The 18909-nt window shown below is 35.8% G+C and overlaps 1 protein-coding gene across 1 annotated transcript in view; it reads right to left on the minus strand.

The window, feature by feature from the left end:
• Positions 1-440: 440 nt before the first annotated feature.
• The window catches only part of LOC115232625 (acylpyruvase FAHD1, mitochondrial), an 80120-nt gene continuing 61651 nt past the window's right edge, over positions 441-18909 (minus strand). Inside the window, exon 3 of the mRNA XM_029802618.2 lies at positions 441-1174. Coding sequence (XP_029658478.1) covers positions 683-1174 — 492 coding nt within the window. The 3' untranslated portion in view covers positions 441-682. The remainder of the gene's footprint in view (positions 1175-18909) is intronic.

Below are 18909 nucleotides of genomic sequence, written 5' to 3' on the forward strand. Positions count from 1 at the left end.
GTGAAATAAATAAAATACCTTTTAATTGGTTTAAAGAGAGTAAATATTATTAATTATCCTAAAATATCCATCACACCCTGTACATATATGATGTATGATTGACAGTATCTGTCTCATCCTATTAACATCTTTTTGCTTGGTTATACCTTCTCAGTCAATTCTGCAAAGCATGATATTGAATTAGGATAAATTAGTCTTGCTAAAAACAAGAAATTGGAAATTGTGTTAAAAAAAAACTTTAGTCCATATTAACAGAATAAAAGAATGTAAAATGTTTTATACATAAAGCTTCTTATTCATGTACAATGCCTGAGACTGATATTCACGAGTTTTTCTCAAAGATGCTACTAATATAAATAAAAATGATTGATAGTTTGAATTTACATCTCCAGTCAGTAAACATTATTTTTAATAAACAGTAAAATAAGGAAAAGATTTTTAAAAGGTTTAGTTGATTTTATTCATTAGCACATAAAACTTCCTTATAAGTTGTTTTAAATTAACAAAAGCAATTCAAAAATAAATTCAAGTGGATTTAAAATTGGAGAAATATAAAAAATTATTTTAGCTAAATCAAAGGTTGCTCAGGAATATAGAATCCTCAAAGATTTATTAGAATCATCTAATATCAAAATTGAAATTTACAATACTGATTTTATAATATATAGCGTTGCACATCTTTTCATTTTGCACTTTCGACAGTAAAAGTCATCTTGACAAGATTTCCAATACCTGCTTCAATGATATCTCCATTCTCAACAGAACCAACTCCAGATGGTGTTCCTGTGAGGATAATATCACCAGGTTCCAAAGTAAAATATTTGCTTATATATGAAATAAGATGAGAGATATTAAAAATCATATCTTTTGTATTACCAGCTTGACGCAGCTGTCCATTTACTTTTAACCACAAATCTACACAGGATGAATCTTTAATTTCTTTTGTACTAATGAAACGACTCAGAGGACAAGAAGTATCAAAACCTTTTGAAATAGTCCATGGTTGTTGCTTTGATTTAGCTTCCTCTTGTAAATCTCGTGCAGTCATATCCAAAGCCAAAAAATAGCCATCAACATAAGAATTACTTTTCCCTTCTGGTATATTTTTGCCTTTTGAACCAATTACAACAGCCAGTTCTACTTCATGATGCAGAGATTTGCAGTTATAAGGTATCTATAAAAATAGAAAAGAAAAACAAATTCATGATTACTGCTGATAGATAAAAGTTAAGCATTTCATTAAACTCAGGAATCTTAAAGAATCTTTTAGAGCTTTTGAGGGCTGGTGCTTAGCTTCCGTTTGCATGGAAATAAGAAAATGAAAAAGAAGCATTTCATACTGAACACTATTTGAGAACATTTTAAAATGATCTGGTGCATATTCTTGACAGTAATGTGTGCAGGGTTATGTTAGAGCTTATATATAATTTAAGTAAAAATCCACAAGTTGTTTGCATGACTGCATATTCATTTAGGCAATTTTATTTCTACATAACTTTCTAAAGGTGTTAAGTAGACAAAAGAAATATCCTTCTGGGCCGGACGTTAAGATACTACAGCTAATTTTTAAAAGAAATTCTGGTACCAACTCCCAACAGTTAGATAAATTGTGAGATGTAAATAGTGTTCTGCTCAAATACAACAAAACACTTACAGTAAATATGAACTATAACCAGAGCCTTTGAGAAAAATTTGGAAAGGTAGAAAAGCCTTTCAAAATTCAAAGGAGGCTGTGATAAGTCATAAGCCTCTCCAGGCCCTGGACTGGTGTATCAACTGAGCCCAACACTTAAAGGATCTGACATGTACTGATCTACTGTGGTATACATATATTCATTTTTACCTACAAAACAAACTGTTTAAGTTAAAATGCCTTACTAAAAAAATTCATTAAAAAAAAAACATTTCTCTCTGAGTTGTTAAAATAAAAATCATTAACATTAGGTAGTTTTGAAACTATTCAAATCTAACTTCTACTGTACTTTTTCTTGGAGAGTATTCAAAAAGAAACATTTTGATACCTTATTTGTGAAATTTGCATGAATAATTTAGGAAATATAACAATTTGAATGGTCAGTGGATTGGTTGAAATCTTGCCTAATCTAGCCATCATTTGTGATCACAGCTTAGAAATTGAGGCAATAATCATCTTCAAATTACTTAAATTAATAGTCTCCATGGGATAGCAGTGGCCTATTTCTTTTAGGTTCTTGAAAATGAAACTTTTTTTGGCAATTAAGCCTATTTTGTTGCATGCAACAAACAGTTGATTTTGCAACGTGAGCATAAGCTTTTCATGTGTTTTCAAGCCTAGCTAAATCCAAAAGTGCAAACCACAGGGACTTGGCTTTGGCATATTTGTAGTAGGTATAGAACTAAATAAATCCTGGGACTTTGGGACATGATACCATTTCAATAAAATTTTAATGGACTATGAAAAATGGCTATAAACAAGTAACCGGTGAAGTTTTGGATCAGGACACCCATATAAGTTGAATTTTCATGTTGATGGTGATTTTTGTAGTTTTTTTCACTGTGGATAAATCCAAGGAAATAGTGGAAGGAAGCTTTTTATGACAAAAACTTTTGAAAATTCGATTTTTTTTTTACACCCTGAACTGATTTTGGCCAATTTTGTTAGCACTATGCACTTAAAAACAACAGAAGCCTTTTCAGTAAAAAAAAAGAAAAGTTTGAAAATATTTCAGATGTAAAAGTGTGTGATTTAAGGGAGATTTAACTGTTGTTTCTAGCATTTCCCACAACTACCTGGTACTGTCCTTGTTTCTTTGTCACTCTGACATGTACTGATGTTTATCAATATTTTTCTCTCCATAAACACATTTTATGGAATGATGATGCAGAAGTAACCCATGAGTTTTGTTTAGGCCAAGTGTGGTCTATTGTTGAAATTTATGCAACAAAAAAAATTTTGTACTTTTAAATTTTTAACCCACACTAAGTAAATCTGTGTGTATGTAAGAAAAACATATTTACTAACAGAAAAGTATGCTTTTAAAATAAATTATCTTTCACACACCTCTTTCAGATCACTGTGGATAAATCCTAGCAGTGACCTTCTCAGTTGCTCCAGTATTTTTAAATTATAAACAGATACAAAGGAAATGAGGAGGCGTGAAAAAAAATCATAAATTTTTAAACAACTTTTTCTTGAATAGCATACTTTTCTGTTTGTAAATATGCTTTTTCTTACACACACACACACACACAAGGATTTGCTTGGTGCCGGTGGATGAGGAACAAGGAAGGTACCAGGTGTCATAGGATGTGCTACAAACAACAGCTAATTCTCCTTTAAATCACATTGATCCATCTGAAAATATTTTCAAAAATATTTTTTTTACTAAAAATGACTCTCCCATCATTTTGAAGTATACAAAAAAAAAAAAATTGGTCGAAATTGATTTGGGGGAACTGCTGTTGCTGAGCAAATGAACCTATTTTGACAACACTACGTGGCAATCTTGATCAATAGCAGCCTATTTTCTGATGGCCATCTTAGACTTCCTGTATTTCTTCATTTTGTAATCTAAACCTGAAAGAGATGAGCTTCTGTTAGAGGCCCACAAAACTTTAAGCTGCATGGACCCAAATCATATTGTTTTAAATAATACACACACTAGCAGAAACATCTGTCATTGACTGGGTTGAAAAAAGTTGACAAAATTGTACTATATTGAAAGTTATTCACTTAGACAGTATTGAACATATTTAAACATATATAGAAGAAATGACTGTCAACTTTCATGTAGATGACAGAGCTGTTTCCTATATGCACCTATGCATCATAGGTGCATATAAACTTCTGATCTATGATCTCTAGTATTTCAGTCTATAAATGAAGTAAACATCACACATACTTTGACTTATGTGTAGTACAAGGTAACTAAAGAAATGTCAGGGGGAAACTAAAAATACATGTACTATAATTTACTGAACTTAAGTATTACAACAAATAAAAATACAAATAGCTTTTCTTTGATGAATAGCCTAGTGGCTCAAGGATATAAATATAAAACAAATAAAAACAATATAATAATAATCAATCTCTGTGATTAGCACATAGAATAATGAAGGAGACAACTGCAGATCAAACATCAAAAACATGAAAAATAGACCATGAATAATTTTCCATTTTAGTTTTCCCAGAACTTCCATTTAGTTTTGTTGTGTCTGGGAAGAATCATTCTGTTTTGATGCTTTATTAATACACACTGGTTCGATTTCCACTCATTTATTTATTTATTCTTTTCTCTTCTTGCAATGTCTTCAATAGTCATCGACTATGTCCATTATCAGAGCTGTGTTTATTTTTGTTGTTTGTTTGTGCAGGTGTATATACATATGTATGTATGCATATATGTATGTATGTATGTATGTGTGTATGTATGTCAGAGGAACTCTTGAGAGTCAACAACCATCCAATAAATGTATAATTTTTCTTAAGGCTTCAGGCTGTATCATGCGCGGGGACATAGAAATAATCGGACTGAATACCCAATCGCGTGGTTAAACCATTGGGATTGAAGGACTCCTAGCCTTTGTTAAGGCATCCTTCTAGGAGAAGGTAACTCAGGTAACTGGGATAACTCCGACATAAAACCTGCGGCTCAGTGGTTACCAATGATGTTGACTTGTTCTTCTTTTCAGATTATGGCTGCTGTTGCTTAGTGAGTGGGATTGACTCAGTGCACAGCCTTTCCTCACTTTAAAAAAAATCTTTTTGCACAGACGGTGGTGCCCCAGCATGGCTGCGGCCTTCGGGCTAAAACATTTTTAAGGATTTAAGGCATTGCACGATAACAACATTGATTGATTGATTAAATTGATTAACTAATTTATGATTGTTGATGGCACTGTGAGTCTCAACTGAATGGCTGGCTGTAGCCTTAAAAAGCAAAAATCAATGATGTGCCAAAACAGTATAAAAATAAATGGCAGTAAGGACTCTGGAACCACAACAGCAGAAAGAGTCTGGCCCGGCAGGGGCTCCAGAGCATCACAGTCTGAACCTGGCCGTCACCATGCTACTGTGATAGAACCAAAGAAAATAGTGAATATTGGCTGTTGGAATGTATGGACACTGCTTGACCACAAGTCCTCTGAATGTCCTGAAAGAAGGACTGCGCTTGTTGCGAAGGAGCTTCAACGCTATGATCTTGACATTGTTGCTTTATCTGAGATGAGATTACCTGGAGATGGTCATCTTACAGAATCTTGTGGAAAATATACATTCTTTTGGAAAGGGAGGAATCAAGAGTTTAGAGGAGAAGCATTTGCTGTTAAGACTACTCTTGTGGACAAGTTGGAAGAATTCCCAATCGGAATTAACGAGCCTCTTATGTCCATGAGAATTCTTTTGGCTAAAGGAAATTATATGACCTTGGTGAGTGTGTATGCTCCAACTATGTGCTATACTGATGATGAAAAACTTTCTTTCTACCATGCTTTGAAGGGCATTATAAGAAATATCCCTCGGGCAGACAAAGTCATCGTACTGGGTGACTTTAATACTAGAGTGGGAAGGGATTTTAACACATGGACTGTAATTGGAAAACATGGGGTGGGGAAGTGTAATAGTTATGGCATGCTTTTGCTGCAGATGTGTGAGGAGCTGAGTCTGTGTGTTACCAATACCATTTTTCAACAAAAGAATAAACTTAAGACTACATGGATGCACCCTGCATCTAAAGAATGGCATATTCTGGATTACATCCTAGTTAGGGTGCGTGACAGACAGGATGTGCAGTGTGTTCATGTTCTTCGTGGAGCTGAGTGTTGGACTGACCACTGCCTAGTATGCGCAAAAGTGAAATTAGTCACAAAACATAAAATCCGAGTTGCAGGGATTACCCTGCCTAAAAGACTGAATGTTGATTGTCTTAGGTATAATAGTGTGAAGAGAACTTTACGAGAGGAAATGAATGCTGCAGATATTGAGGGGGATTGGCCGACCTGTAAAAAGTCAGTTTATGATATAGGCAAGAAAGTTCTGGGATTGATACAAAGAAAGCATCAAGATTGGTTCAAAGAAAATGATGAACATATAGATGATTTATTGGCTGATAAAAGACGTACTTTGTCACGCTATTTGTCAGCAAAGCCACAGGAAAGGGAAGTGTTGCATAGGGAACTCAAGGACGTAAAATCACATGTGAGGCAAAGGCTCTCTCAGATGAGGGATACGTGGTGGAGTAAGAAGGCTGATGAGATACAGGCGGCATCAGATTCCAATAACACAAAGCTGTTGTATGGTCTCTTGCGAGAAGTTTATGGACCGACGTCTTCCCTGATGACACCACTTCGAAGCAGGGATGGTAAAGAACTTCTTTGTGATTCACAAGGAATTCTGCGAAGGTGGCAAGAACACTTTGATGAACTTTTGAATCAGCAGTCTGTAGTTAGTGAGGATGTTCTCAATCTCATCCCTGGATTGCCTGTGAAGGCAGCACTCGTGGAACCACCAAAGTTGGAAGAAGTTGCAATGGCTGTCTCAAGTTTGAATAATGGGAGGTCTCCAGGTATGGATGGCATACATGCGGAGTTGTTACAGCATGGTGGTGAGAAACTTCTGCAGAAACTTCACTCTTTGTTTAGTAAGATATGGACTAGTGAATCTGTACCTGAGGACCGGAGAGATGCAGTAATGGTGGTCCTGTATAAGGGAAAGGGCAACAGGAATGATTGTGGTAATTATAGGGGAATATCATTCCTGTCTGCTGTAGGAAAGGTTTTATGCAGGATACTTCTGGATCGTCTGCTGAAATACATTGCAGATTGTGTTCTTCCAGAAAGTCAATCTGGCTTTCGTAAGGGACGTGGCACTGCTGATATGATCTTTTCAACTAGACAGCTTCAGGAGAAGTGTGTGGAACAGGGTCTGGATTTGTATCAGGTTTTTGTCAATCTGGCAAAAGCCTTTGATACCGTCAATAGAAAAGCATTGTGGAAAGTCCTCCAGAAACTTGGGTGTCCTGAAAAGTTCCTTGTTTTGGTTTGGTCTTTTCATGAAGACATGAATGGTAGGGTGAATGTTAGAAGGAAAATGTCGGAGCCCATTTCAATACAAAATGGAGTGAAACAGGGGGATATTCTGGCACCGACCCTATTTTCCATATATTTCACGATGGTGTTCTGTATTGCATTCAGAAACTGCAGATACGGTGTTTACGTCCATTATCGAACCTCTGGCAGCATATTTAATATCAGGCGCCTTGCTGCAAAAACAAAGGTATTTACCTCTATCATAAGAGACTTTTTGTATGCAGATGATTGTGAGCTAGTAGCACACACACAGATTAATATGCAACACATTTTGAATGCATTCTCTGATGCTTGCACTGCCTTAGGATTGACAGTCAATCTCAAGAAAACTGTTGTCATGCATCAACCTGCCCCTGGTAAGCAGTATAGTGTACCAAATATCTATGTGTATGGTAAACGACTTGATGTAGTTGATCAGTTTGTCTACCTTGGAAGCACTATTAATAGATATGGCAATTTGGATGATGAAATTCCATATAGAATTAGGAAAGCAAGTGTTGCTTTTGGAAGGCTAGAAAAGCGCCTCTGGAGTCGGCGAGACATATGTAGAAAGACAAAGATAAAAGTGTACAAGGCATGTGTGCTCCCTTCCCTTCTCTATGCCTGTGAGACGTGGGTTACATATCGATACCACCTTAAACAACTGGAACATTTCCATCAGAAGTGCCTCAGACGGATCTATGGCATTAAGTGGAAGGACCGCATCAGTGATCTTGAAATATTGGAAGGCTTTCGGTGTGAAAGTATAGAAGCTCTTGTGTTAAAGCAAAGGCTCAGATGGAGTGGTCATCTGGTCAGAATGAAGGATTCAAGGATGTCAAAACAACTCTTTTATGGAGAGTTAGCTAAAGGAGAACGACCTCCACATAAACCAAAAAAGAGATATAAGGACTTGCTGAAGGCTTCCTTAAGAGATGCTTGATCTCTCCTGACACATGGGAAGGCATAGCTATTGATCGTAGCAGGTGGAGAAGGATTGTGCATGAGGGAACAGCCACTTTTGAGAAATCTCGAGTTGCACATGAGAAAGTAAGGAGGGATGTCAGGAAGAGTATCGCTGTTACACTTCCAGATGGGAAGGGTCTTCCTTTGATACTGACATGCAAGGTCTGTGCAAGATCCTGCCTCAGTAAAGCTGGACTCAAGAGTCATCTTCGTAGTCATAAAACGAGACAGATGAGTGACAACCTGGCCACTGGTGGTGGTGTAACACACCATACTAATCATATCTGTTGGGCATGTGGAAGAGAGTGTAATTCGGCAGGAGGACTTAAACAACATGCAAAGGTACATGAAGCCCAGTTACAACTACAGCCGGCTATTACTGGTAAAGGTTTTAGTTGCCAATTTTGTACAAGACATTGTAGATCTTTGGCTGGGCTAAAAAGTCACATTCGATCACAGCACCAGTAACAGTTAAGCATCGTGCAATGGCCATACTTGATAACGAGGGGGCAGCCATAATGTATGTATATATGCATGCATGCATGTGTGTATATTGGGTCATCCCATAAATAATGCAGTTTTTTATACTTCTTTTATTTTTCAAAATTAAGATAAACAGAGTTCTTTTTTAATCTCCTTCATTTTCTACAATGCACTTCTTGATGGAAGAATGCCTTTTGTCTTGAAACCAAAGATGGTCGTTTGGTTTGGGTTTAAAAGTTCAAAGTAGACTAAACCTTTCATATCCAAACCCAAACAGCTAACAACAGCTTACATGGGTGAAGACCTTCTTTAGCTTGGGGTGCTGATGTTTCTCCTTTCCCTATCCACTGTCTTCGGCGCTTGACATTTTTATAGTGAACCCATTTCTCATCACCAGTCACTATTTGGTCCAAAAAAAGGTTCATTCACAAGACATGACAGCAAAGAAGAGCATACATTCACTCTGTGCACATGATTAGACTCATAAAGTTTGTGAGGAATCCATTGACCCAATTTGCTGGCTTTTCTGATGGCTCACAGGTATCAATGAATGGTTGAATGACCAAATCCAAGCTTCTCTACTAGTTCCTCAACAGTTACAATGGGATTTCATTCCACCAGGATTTGCAGGGCATCCTTGTTGAGCTCTACAGATCTTCCTGGATGAGCCTTATCTTCTAGATGGTAGTTTCTGGCTTGGAATTACTGGAGCCACCGTTGACACTGGCTTACACTTATTTTCCAATCCCCAAATATTGCATGAATGTGTACTTTCTGTTGTATCCTTGCCTTTATTGAACTCATAAAGCAAAATATGCTGAATATGCTCCTTTGTCACTTCTATTATAGCTTTGAAAAAATAACTGTTAAAATTAAATTACACTCTTCAAAACTTGCACTAAGAATAAGGATAAGGTAAAATTACTACCTGCTTTTATAGCAAGTTGATGCAGGTAGTTTATTCTGTCCCCCTCCAACTTTTAGTTCATGCAATTAAAAAAACACACATTATTTATGGGATGAGCCAATATATGTATGTATGCATGTGTGTATGTATGTATTCTGCATATTCATGCGTTTGTGTGTGCATGTTCGTGTTTGTATGTATGTTATCTCTCTTAGACTGGGTAATTTTTCCAGTGGGGACTGCGTTATTTGCAGTATTTTAGAAAAGAGCCCCTTTATATGAGCCCTAAAATAATGAAGGTGATTATAATCAACAGAAAACCAAAAAGGAAAAATTCAATTGTCACTAATTGTGACTGATGATGCAGGGTAGCATCTACATTGCTAGAAATAAGAGCTAAAAGCTCTTAAGGCCAGGAAGAAGCACATGTCTATGTACTAATAGGGCAGACAACTGCCCCACAGTGATCATCATACTAATCTAGTTTCATTTTGAATTAAAAGCTCATCAGTGATGACTACTCCAATACTGGATAGTTTGGCTAAATCCCAACTGTCAGTATATAGTATTTATCATTTGAATCAGCAGATGATTTAGTAAAATTCATCATCATCGTTTAACATCTGTTTTCCATACTGGCATGGATTGGACGATTTGTCTGGGGTCTGGAAAGCCAGGAGGCTGCACCAGGCACTAGTTTCTACAACTGGATGCCCTTCCTAATGCCAACCACTCTGAGAGTGTAGTGGGTGCTTTTTACATGCCACCGGCACAGGGGCCAGAGGGGGCTGGCATCGACCATGATCGGATGGTGCTTTTTATGTGCCACCGGCATGGGAGCCAGTCAAGGCCGTGGTGCTGGTAGCGGCCACATTCAGATGGCGCTTTTCACATGCCTCTGGCACAGAAGCCAGTTGGGGCAAGGGGGCTGGCATCAACTACATTCAGATGGTGCTTTTTATGTGTCACCGGCATGGGGAGCACAACTACAATTTCCATTTGAATGTAATTTGATTTCATTTTGATGTTGATGTACTTGACTCAATAGGTCTCCTCAAGCACAGCATGTTGCCCCATGATCGAAGGGTACTTTTTGATTTGGCTGGTTATGCAACACTGGTGTAGGTTACAGCTGTGATCCCACTTTATTTGCCAGGTTTTCTATGTCACAGCATATCTCCAGAGGTCTCTGTCTTTCGTCATTTCCTCTGTGAGGCCCAACGTTCGAAGTTCATGGGTAAATTGTCACCATTTTATATTCTTAATTTCGTGCATGTGCATTGTTTGTTTTTGATTTTGTTAGCTACACAGTATATCTTATCTTTTATCTTTTTGGTAAACATGTCTGTTAAAATGAGATGTCAGTGTCATTTTCATTTTTGCATAATTTAAACGGCAGTTTATTGACTGCACCTGTGTATATATACATGTATATATAAATTGAGGGAGTGAAGCAGGTAAAATCCAGGCTGCCTGTGTTTCCTAGCTAGCAGATCCTTGAAAGTAATAACTACACACCGACAGGTACTCTACTAGTTATTCATCAGGTCAAAGATACCTTAATTATATGAAGGTTACATTGTTGTTAAGGAATCCTGAGTTAACTCTGTGATCTCCTTACATCTTCCTGCACATGAGGATATGCATGTGTGTAGGTATGCACATGTGCATAAGGGTTATGACTTTTTCACAACATAATAACCCTATACTGTAATTCGATGAATAATTTCATAAAAACATTTATTTTGCTTTATTTGAAAAAAAGTCACCCCTAACTTAAAAAATCGATTACCACTTTTGACCCAAATCATGCAAAATTCTAGCAGGGTTCATAACGCCTGCTCCAGTTTTTACTAAACTTGGTGTACTGACTCAATGCAATGCAGAAAAAGTATATCTGAAATTTCAGCTTTCTAGTTGAAGTAGTTTCAGAGTCATGGGCTTTTTAAACTATAATCACTAGGTGGCACTAGATTCACACTTCAGTATTTCCGCTGCCCAAATCCTTGTAAACACAAGAGAGATGTGGAATAAAAGTGTATTTACACATTTTAAAGATTACTGAATTGAAATTGCTCTAAGCAAAGGTTCAAAACTAGGCTATTTTAAGACAGAGCCCACTACAAACATTCATTAACATACAAAATTAAAAACAATACATATTTTTAACTTTATAGGTTTAATTCCAATTTTAAATAAATGTATAAGAAAAAGGGTGCTGAATGTTATCAAATTTTTAAACATAACAAAGAACAAATATGTTTTATTAGATAAAATAATTTGAAGCTGAAGTTTCTCCTTTTTACAAACATCATAAAGATCTTGAAGGCACTTGATTGCTCATTCTGCACTCTGATTTGTTCTGGAAATTTCCAGTTTTGATGGTTCTTGACTCCAAAAGTTTTTACAGAGTTCAATGCTTTTTTATGAACTTGCAGGCTACCACATAACTTCTGATAATCATGTGCATTAAATATTTGGTCAGAAAACCAAAAGTCTGCTCAGCTGAATCGACAAACATTGAGAAGCAAAACTCTTTTCTCTGGTAGAAGAATAAATGCCAAAAGAGCTAGTATTGCTCAAGAATTCCATCTTGTATTACTTAAGTTAGGTATTTTTTAAAACTTTACGGTAGGAAATTTTCTGGTTTCTTCAAAGAAATGAAAAACTCTGGTCAAATGAAATAGAAATTTTGAGTCATCTTGCCATCCTACTGATTCAGTAATCTTTTCTTCACCATTATTGAAATTAGCCTGGAGTTTCTTGTAATTACTTAGAAGCTCTGGGATGAATGTATATTCAATATTGGAAGATAACTTTTTTTCTCCAAGTTCATTATCCAATACAACATGAAGAACTCTATCAAGGATATGATGCTGACAACCAATAAATTGCAGTTCTTTCAAACCCTTTTGAGCAAACAGTTTTTGCAACTGAATGACAATGCCATTTCTTTTCCCAGTGGTCACACTCATTGTGTGAGCGACAATCATCTTTACACAGTTCCATTATTTGTATTCATCTAAAACAGCTGTTATTCCTTTCACAACAGTATCAGCTTTTCCCCTTGGTAACTGGAGTGCTTTTAACTTAACTTCTCTCTGTTCATTCTTTAAAACTAGCACTTAGTATTTTTGAATCATCAATACGTTTACCATCAAAATGCAATGACCAGTTTTCTAAATGCAGTGTTTTCTTCATTTTCTTTTTCAGTTTAACAGTTTCTTTGATAGTCAATCTGTAAATACCAGATTGGGATGGAGTCTTGACATTGATTCCATCTTGAGATAATTGTCGACAAACTATTGCTGCTTTCTGAGTTGATAGTTCGGAAGATATAACTAACTTGGTTGCAGTTTCAGTTTTACTATACTTCCTCCTTGTTTGTGTGGATTTTTCAGACTCTTGATATTCACTTTCAGTCTCTGCTTCAAATGTTGACGATGACACTGGAGTTGCTCTGGTTTAAGTTGGCATTAAAGACACTTTTCTTTTTGTTGAAAATAATATAACCTTCTATCCTCACTGCATAGCCATTCACCATTTTCCTTTGTGATGTCAAAAATTCCTGTCAATAAATTGTATTTTCCTTGTTTTACATATTTATTGTAGGTATTCAGCAGTTTTTCTACTTTTGCTTATACACTTTGAATTGATAAATATGGGAAATTTAATTTCTTTTGCAATAAAAAAGTTACTTCTTTCGAAATTTCCTTTGTTCTTTCTTTCCTTGATGCCTCCAAGGAACAGATAGCGACTGACAGTTTGAAGTTTCATTGGTATCCTGCAGTTGTTATCCAAAGAATGCTCTTCAACAGGAACAGGTCTTCTTTTCCTAGTGAGTCTTGAAATTGCACGAGATTCTTTGTCCAGTTTTTTGTTTCTTTGAGTGACACAAGCACTTCTCTTATAAGACATTATTTTAGATACTCTAGTTGGATAAGCCTAATATTCTAAAAAACAGTTAATATAGTCAGAGTTTTTAGTGTCACAGAAATAAAAAGGAGAGGAAGAGGATATTTCCTAAAGTAGGACCTAAGTGGTAACAAATTAAAAACTATAACTCCTAAACTACTTCAACTTGAAAGCTGAAATTTGAGATATACTGCTTCTGCATTGCATTGAATCAGCACACCAAGTTTGGTAAAAACCTGAGTAGGCATTATGAACCCCACTAGAATTTTGCATAATTGGGTCATCTGTTGGGGTGACGTTTTTTTTAAAAAAAAACTTAAAGGTTATTTTCCTTACTTATATGAAATTGTTCATCAACTTTTGATACAGGAAATTGTTTACTTCCCCCCAAAAAATCAAAACATCATAACCCTAGGTTTGCCAAATGAACAAAAGGACCGTGTTTATGATATTCTTTTGCAGGCTACTCAAAGACAAATGACAATGACATCTACATGGTTGGTGATTTCATTGGACATATTGGGCAGCAGCCAGATATCTTCCATGACGTACATGGGCCATGGAATTGGTTCCTGAAATGAAGAGGGAAGAAGGCTACTGTGATGTGAATAACCTAATGGTGTTAGAACAGTGATGTTGACAAGGCCATAAAAAGAAGAGAATGGAAAAGAGGTGTAGCAAAGAATAATATTTGCAAGCCAAAAGGGAAGCTAGATGCCAGATTTATTTAGCTAGGGCAGAAGTAGAAAGGAAGAAGTTTGCCAGTCTCTTACAGCATGAAGATCAGAGACTTGAGGTGTTATGGATTGCTAGACAGTATGTCAGAGAGAATTAAGATATTGTGGGAGAGAAATGTGTGCAGATGGATAATGGTATGCTTGCACTTACTGACATGGACAAGAAAGAGGTGTGGAAGAGTTGCTATGCAAGGCTATTGAATGTGGAGAATGAATTGGATAAAGAGAGCCTCTCTTATGTGAACCCAACAGAGGGACCAGCTATCCTAGTAGACAGCAGATGGTAGATAAAGCAATTAAAAATATGAAAACAGGGAAAGCCCTTGGTCCTTCAGGAATCAATGCTGAGATGCCCAAAATATCTGGTGTGGTAGGATACAGGCTAGTCACCCACATAGTTAATCAGGTTATTCAGGAAGGCATAATACCCAGTGACTGGTGTAAAAAAGTTATTGTTAGCTGCTTCAAAGGTAAGAGAGATGCCTTAGATTGAAACAATTATAGAAACATCAAACTCCTGGACCATATGGTGAAAATTATGGAGAGTTATAGCTCAGTTAATAAGGAGCAGAATTAGGCTGGATGAAATGCAGTTTGGCTTTACTCTGAGGAGAAGCACTACTGAGGCTATTTTCATAGTCAGGCAACTGCAAGAGAAGTACTTAGCCAAGAATAAGCCCTTATACTTGGCATTAATTGATTGAGAGAAAGCTTTTGATAGAGTACCCTGTGTAATATGGTGGTCTCTGAGGAGGCTAGGAGTAGATGCTCGTGAAAGCTGTACAGGCTATGTACAAAGATGTTAATAAGGCAAAAGTTAACCACAAGTATAGTGAAGAATTTGGTGTACAGGCAAGCATTCATCAAAGCTCAGTCCTTAGTCTCCCCCCCCCCCATTCATCATTGTCCTCTGGGACATAACAGAACAATTCAAGACCAGCTGCCCCCAAGAGCTGCTATATGCTGATAATCTTGCCCTCATAGCAGATTCTATATGAAGGCTAGAAAAATTGCAGGTGTGGAAGCAAAACCTGGAACATAAGGGCCTTAAGTTAGCTTAGCAAAGACTAAGGTTCTAGTAAGCAAGCAAAAAGACAAGACCCTAACCCCTTCAGGTAAGTGGCCCTGCTTGATTTGCAGGAAAGGTGTAGGCAGGAAATCCATATGGAATTCCAGTTGGTTATTCGCTGCAATCTGCACTCAATATATATAACAGTAATGTTGGTTCCTATGGAACAGCCATATTGAAGTGGCAATAAAAATTACTTTTCAGTATAATTACTGCTTTCATCTCTCATAGAGATTTTCCTAACTAGCTAATTTGCCAGTTGCAAGATCAGTGACTGTGTATTCTATACATTGCAAGCTGGAATAAACTACTGCTATCTCTAGCAGATGAGTATCCGCCATCAAGGATGACCACAAAGAGGCTGAAACCATACAGTCTGCTGGTCTCTTAGCTGGAAGATGGTAGGAGTTCACTCTCCTGCTTGTAATATATATCCGGTGCAGATTGCATAGAATAACCAGTTGGCAGAGGCGTTTACCTGGGGTTAAAATAAGTAGTAATGTCAGTTCCTACAGAGTAGCCATGTTTAAGTAGTGATAAATATTACTTCTCAATTTCAGAAATATATTTATCAAATTCTAACTTCAACAGAAATATTTTAAGCTTCTTTTCCTCTTGTCTTGTACTTCTCCAGTTTTGATACATAAGAATATTCTAGCACCCTATGCCTGCATTTTTCATTCTGTTACTGCTTGCTCTGTACTTTTCCAGATTCAATATACTTGCATTTTTCATTCTAGTTCACATTTTTTTCAGGCAATGCTTCTACTATTATAGTTAATCATATTTAGCTTTATTATTGAAAACATGATACTATTGTAAATATTTTAAAAATAAAGATTTTGTTCAAACTTACAAATTTTGTTTGCACCTAAATGTAATGAAGGATTAATAGCAGCATATCAGTTACAAATAAATATATTTTTAAATAATTTTTATTATAAAATGTTATATTCTAACTGATAATTAGTTTTAATAAAAATGAATGTGAAATCTCAAAAAATCATAACTGTCTTATGTTTAATATTTTTAGGCTGGGTTTTCCCCAAAATATCTGTCGCAATAAACTCTTTCATTTGAGTTCAAGTAATATTATTTTTCTCTTAAAAAGACAAAAACATTTTAATTTCTTAAAATTATCACCTTTTCTTTGTCACTTAAACCACACAAATTTTTTTCATTGCAAACATTTTTTGTAAAGGTTTCCACCATAAGATTCTTCTCATGGAGCTGTTTCATCCAAAGTAAATCTCAAATGAAGAATCACTGTGAAAACGACTTAGAAGAATGGCTAAATACCCTTAGAAAATAGGAAAAAAAAAAGGGATCAGCAAATTGCTACAGAGAATTAAACCCCATACCTCCCAAACTCAGGTTAAGCACTCCATACTATTAAGCTAAGCAACCCATGAGAATCAGACACTGTCTTTTATGGCACTAAATATATGAAAATGACAAAAATATTTTGATTTGTTAAAATGATCTTTTCATCACTGAAAGCTACACCACTTTGTTTTGTAGCTAATATTTTTTTATTAGATTTTCACCATAAGATCCAGCTCACATAGCTCTTCTATTTGAACACATCTATTGTATACTTTTCTTTTACATTAGCTGAGATATTTTGATTCAAAATCAATATTTGGGTTTACTTAACATTTTTTTTCATCACTTAAAGCTACACTACATTTTTGTAGCAAATGCATTTTACTGAGGTTTTCACCAAATGGTTCTTATAAATGAAAACATTCTTTTAAACCCAATTAATGTATACTTCCATTTTAAAATAACATATTTAGATCCAATTTTTTGCCTCACTCTCCCATTTTTGACCTCACATATTTTGACAAAACTTTATTTAAATGTAGCTTAGAACTGGGCCATCATTGCTAAAAAAAATGCAATTTAATTTAGTTGAGAACTGAATTACTGATTAAACCAAGAAGAGCTTGCCAGTAACTAGAAATTAACCGTAAGAATTTATTTATCCACAGCTGTGTGTAAATGATATATGCTTAATAATGTATCTGTGTGTGTGTGTGTGTGTGTGCTAATTGTTCTACATAAATTTAATTTACTAGCTTTATTTAATAGCTTATTTCTTCAATACATACATGTCTTGCTATTATACTAGGTAAGTAGTGAAATAGTAAGGCAGTTTGGGGTGGGAGACAGTTTAGTGTAAAGAAGGCAGTATCTACTGAACTGTTCTGCTTAATGCATTTAACCCTTTCGTTACTGTACTTATTTTGAGATGCTTTGTGTTTCTTTCAATTATTTTAAATATGACAAAGAATTTAGTAAAATAACTTAGTTATCATTAAGTTAGTGTTAGATAATATTAGATAAATTGTGACAAAGGTTTGGTGGAAGATTTTAATTAAGAACTTTTGAAAACAAGACATTTGTACTACAGAGCCAGAGCCAGTTTCAGCCCAAATATTTAACCTTTTTTTTGTTGAAATCAACCAGATCTGACCTCACACATCTACTTTTTAAAGTCACTCTAAAAACATAGAATCATATCAGTGAAATTTCAAAGTCAAGAGATAATGCATGATTAATTCAAACCATCATGAATAAATAAGCATTATATTTGACAGAGTAATCTGAATGTTAAAGGATTAAATGATCTATTGACCTTAGAGGAGACACAAAATATTAAGAAGTAAGAATTATGTAGACACAAAGATAAGTTAAATTATATGTTTTATCTGTTATATAATAAGAGATACTCTTTACTTATCTAACTATTTGTCTATTTTTCCTGTTACTTTTTGTTTTCTTCATTCACCACTTTTCTTGACTAGCTGAACTGAATTTGTGATTTACCATCTAATGGCACATATTTTTGTTTTAACTGTGATCTCTTATTATAAAAGGCAGACTTTATCTGCCTCCCTTTGGGAGTTATAGAAATCTACAATATAGGATTTCTTCAATTACAATTTACCTAGCATTTTTAAGAGTACAATGCATCGCGTCATGCCAGGTCCAGTTTTTAAAATTTAAACTCCAATTAAGCAAAATTTACAGAAAACTCACATTCTGGTGTGTGTGTCAAATGCTTTTCTTAGTCTAGTTTACACCACACGCAAATGCACACACACAGTGGGCAACGAATAAAATGAAAGTAATTCACTTACTGTAGTGAGTGATTCTTTCACTCTGCCTCCCACTTCCTCTTTTCACACATAGACATGCAAATATATAAATAAAATTGTAAGCTAACGTGCGTGTGTGTCAGTGTGTGTGTGTGCGCGCGTGTGTGTGTGTGAGGGTGCGTGTGTGTGTGTGGGTGTGTGTGCGTGAGTGTGTGACAGGAAAGTTTTTTACGACGAATATAAGACCTATATCCAAGTAGCAGAAAGATAAGACAGTAAGGTGTGATTTGAGGGAGATTTGGCTGCTATTTCTACCATGTCTACCTGCCATGTAGGGGTCTCCTCATAGGCTCATACATACATATATACATAGATAAGACAGTAAGGTGTGATTTGGGGGAAATTTGGCTGCTATTTATACCAGGTCTAGCTACCATGTACAGGTCCCCCTCATTGGCTCATATATATATACATACATAAGACAGTAAGGTGTGATTTGAGGGAGATTTGGCTGCTGTTTCGACCAGGTCTGTTAGGCCTTCTCATGTAAACTCAAGCTTTCTCATGCCTTGAACATAAGACCAAAGCAGAGAATGTATTCTTTTATTCTTCTGCTTTTTCCAGCCATTGGTCTGTGGCCATGCTGGGGCAATGCCTTGAAGAATTGTAGTTTAATGAATCAAC

Source organism: Octopus sinensis, linkage group LG2 (genome assembly GCF_006345805.1).
Source record: "Octopus sinensis linkage group LG2, ASM634580v1, whole genome shotgun sequence".
NCBI lineage: Eukaryota > Metazoa > Mollusca > Cephalopoda > Octopoda > Octopodidae > Octopus > Octopus sinensis.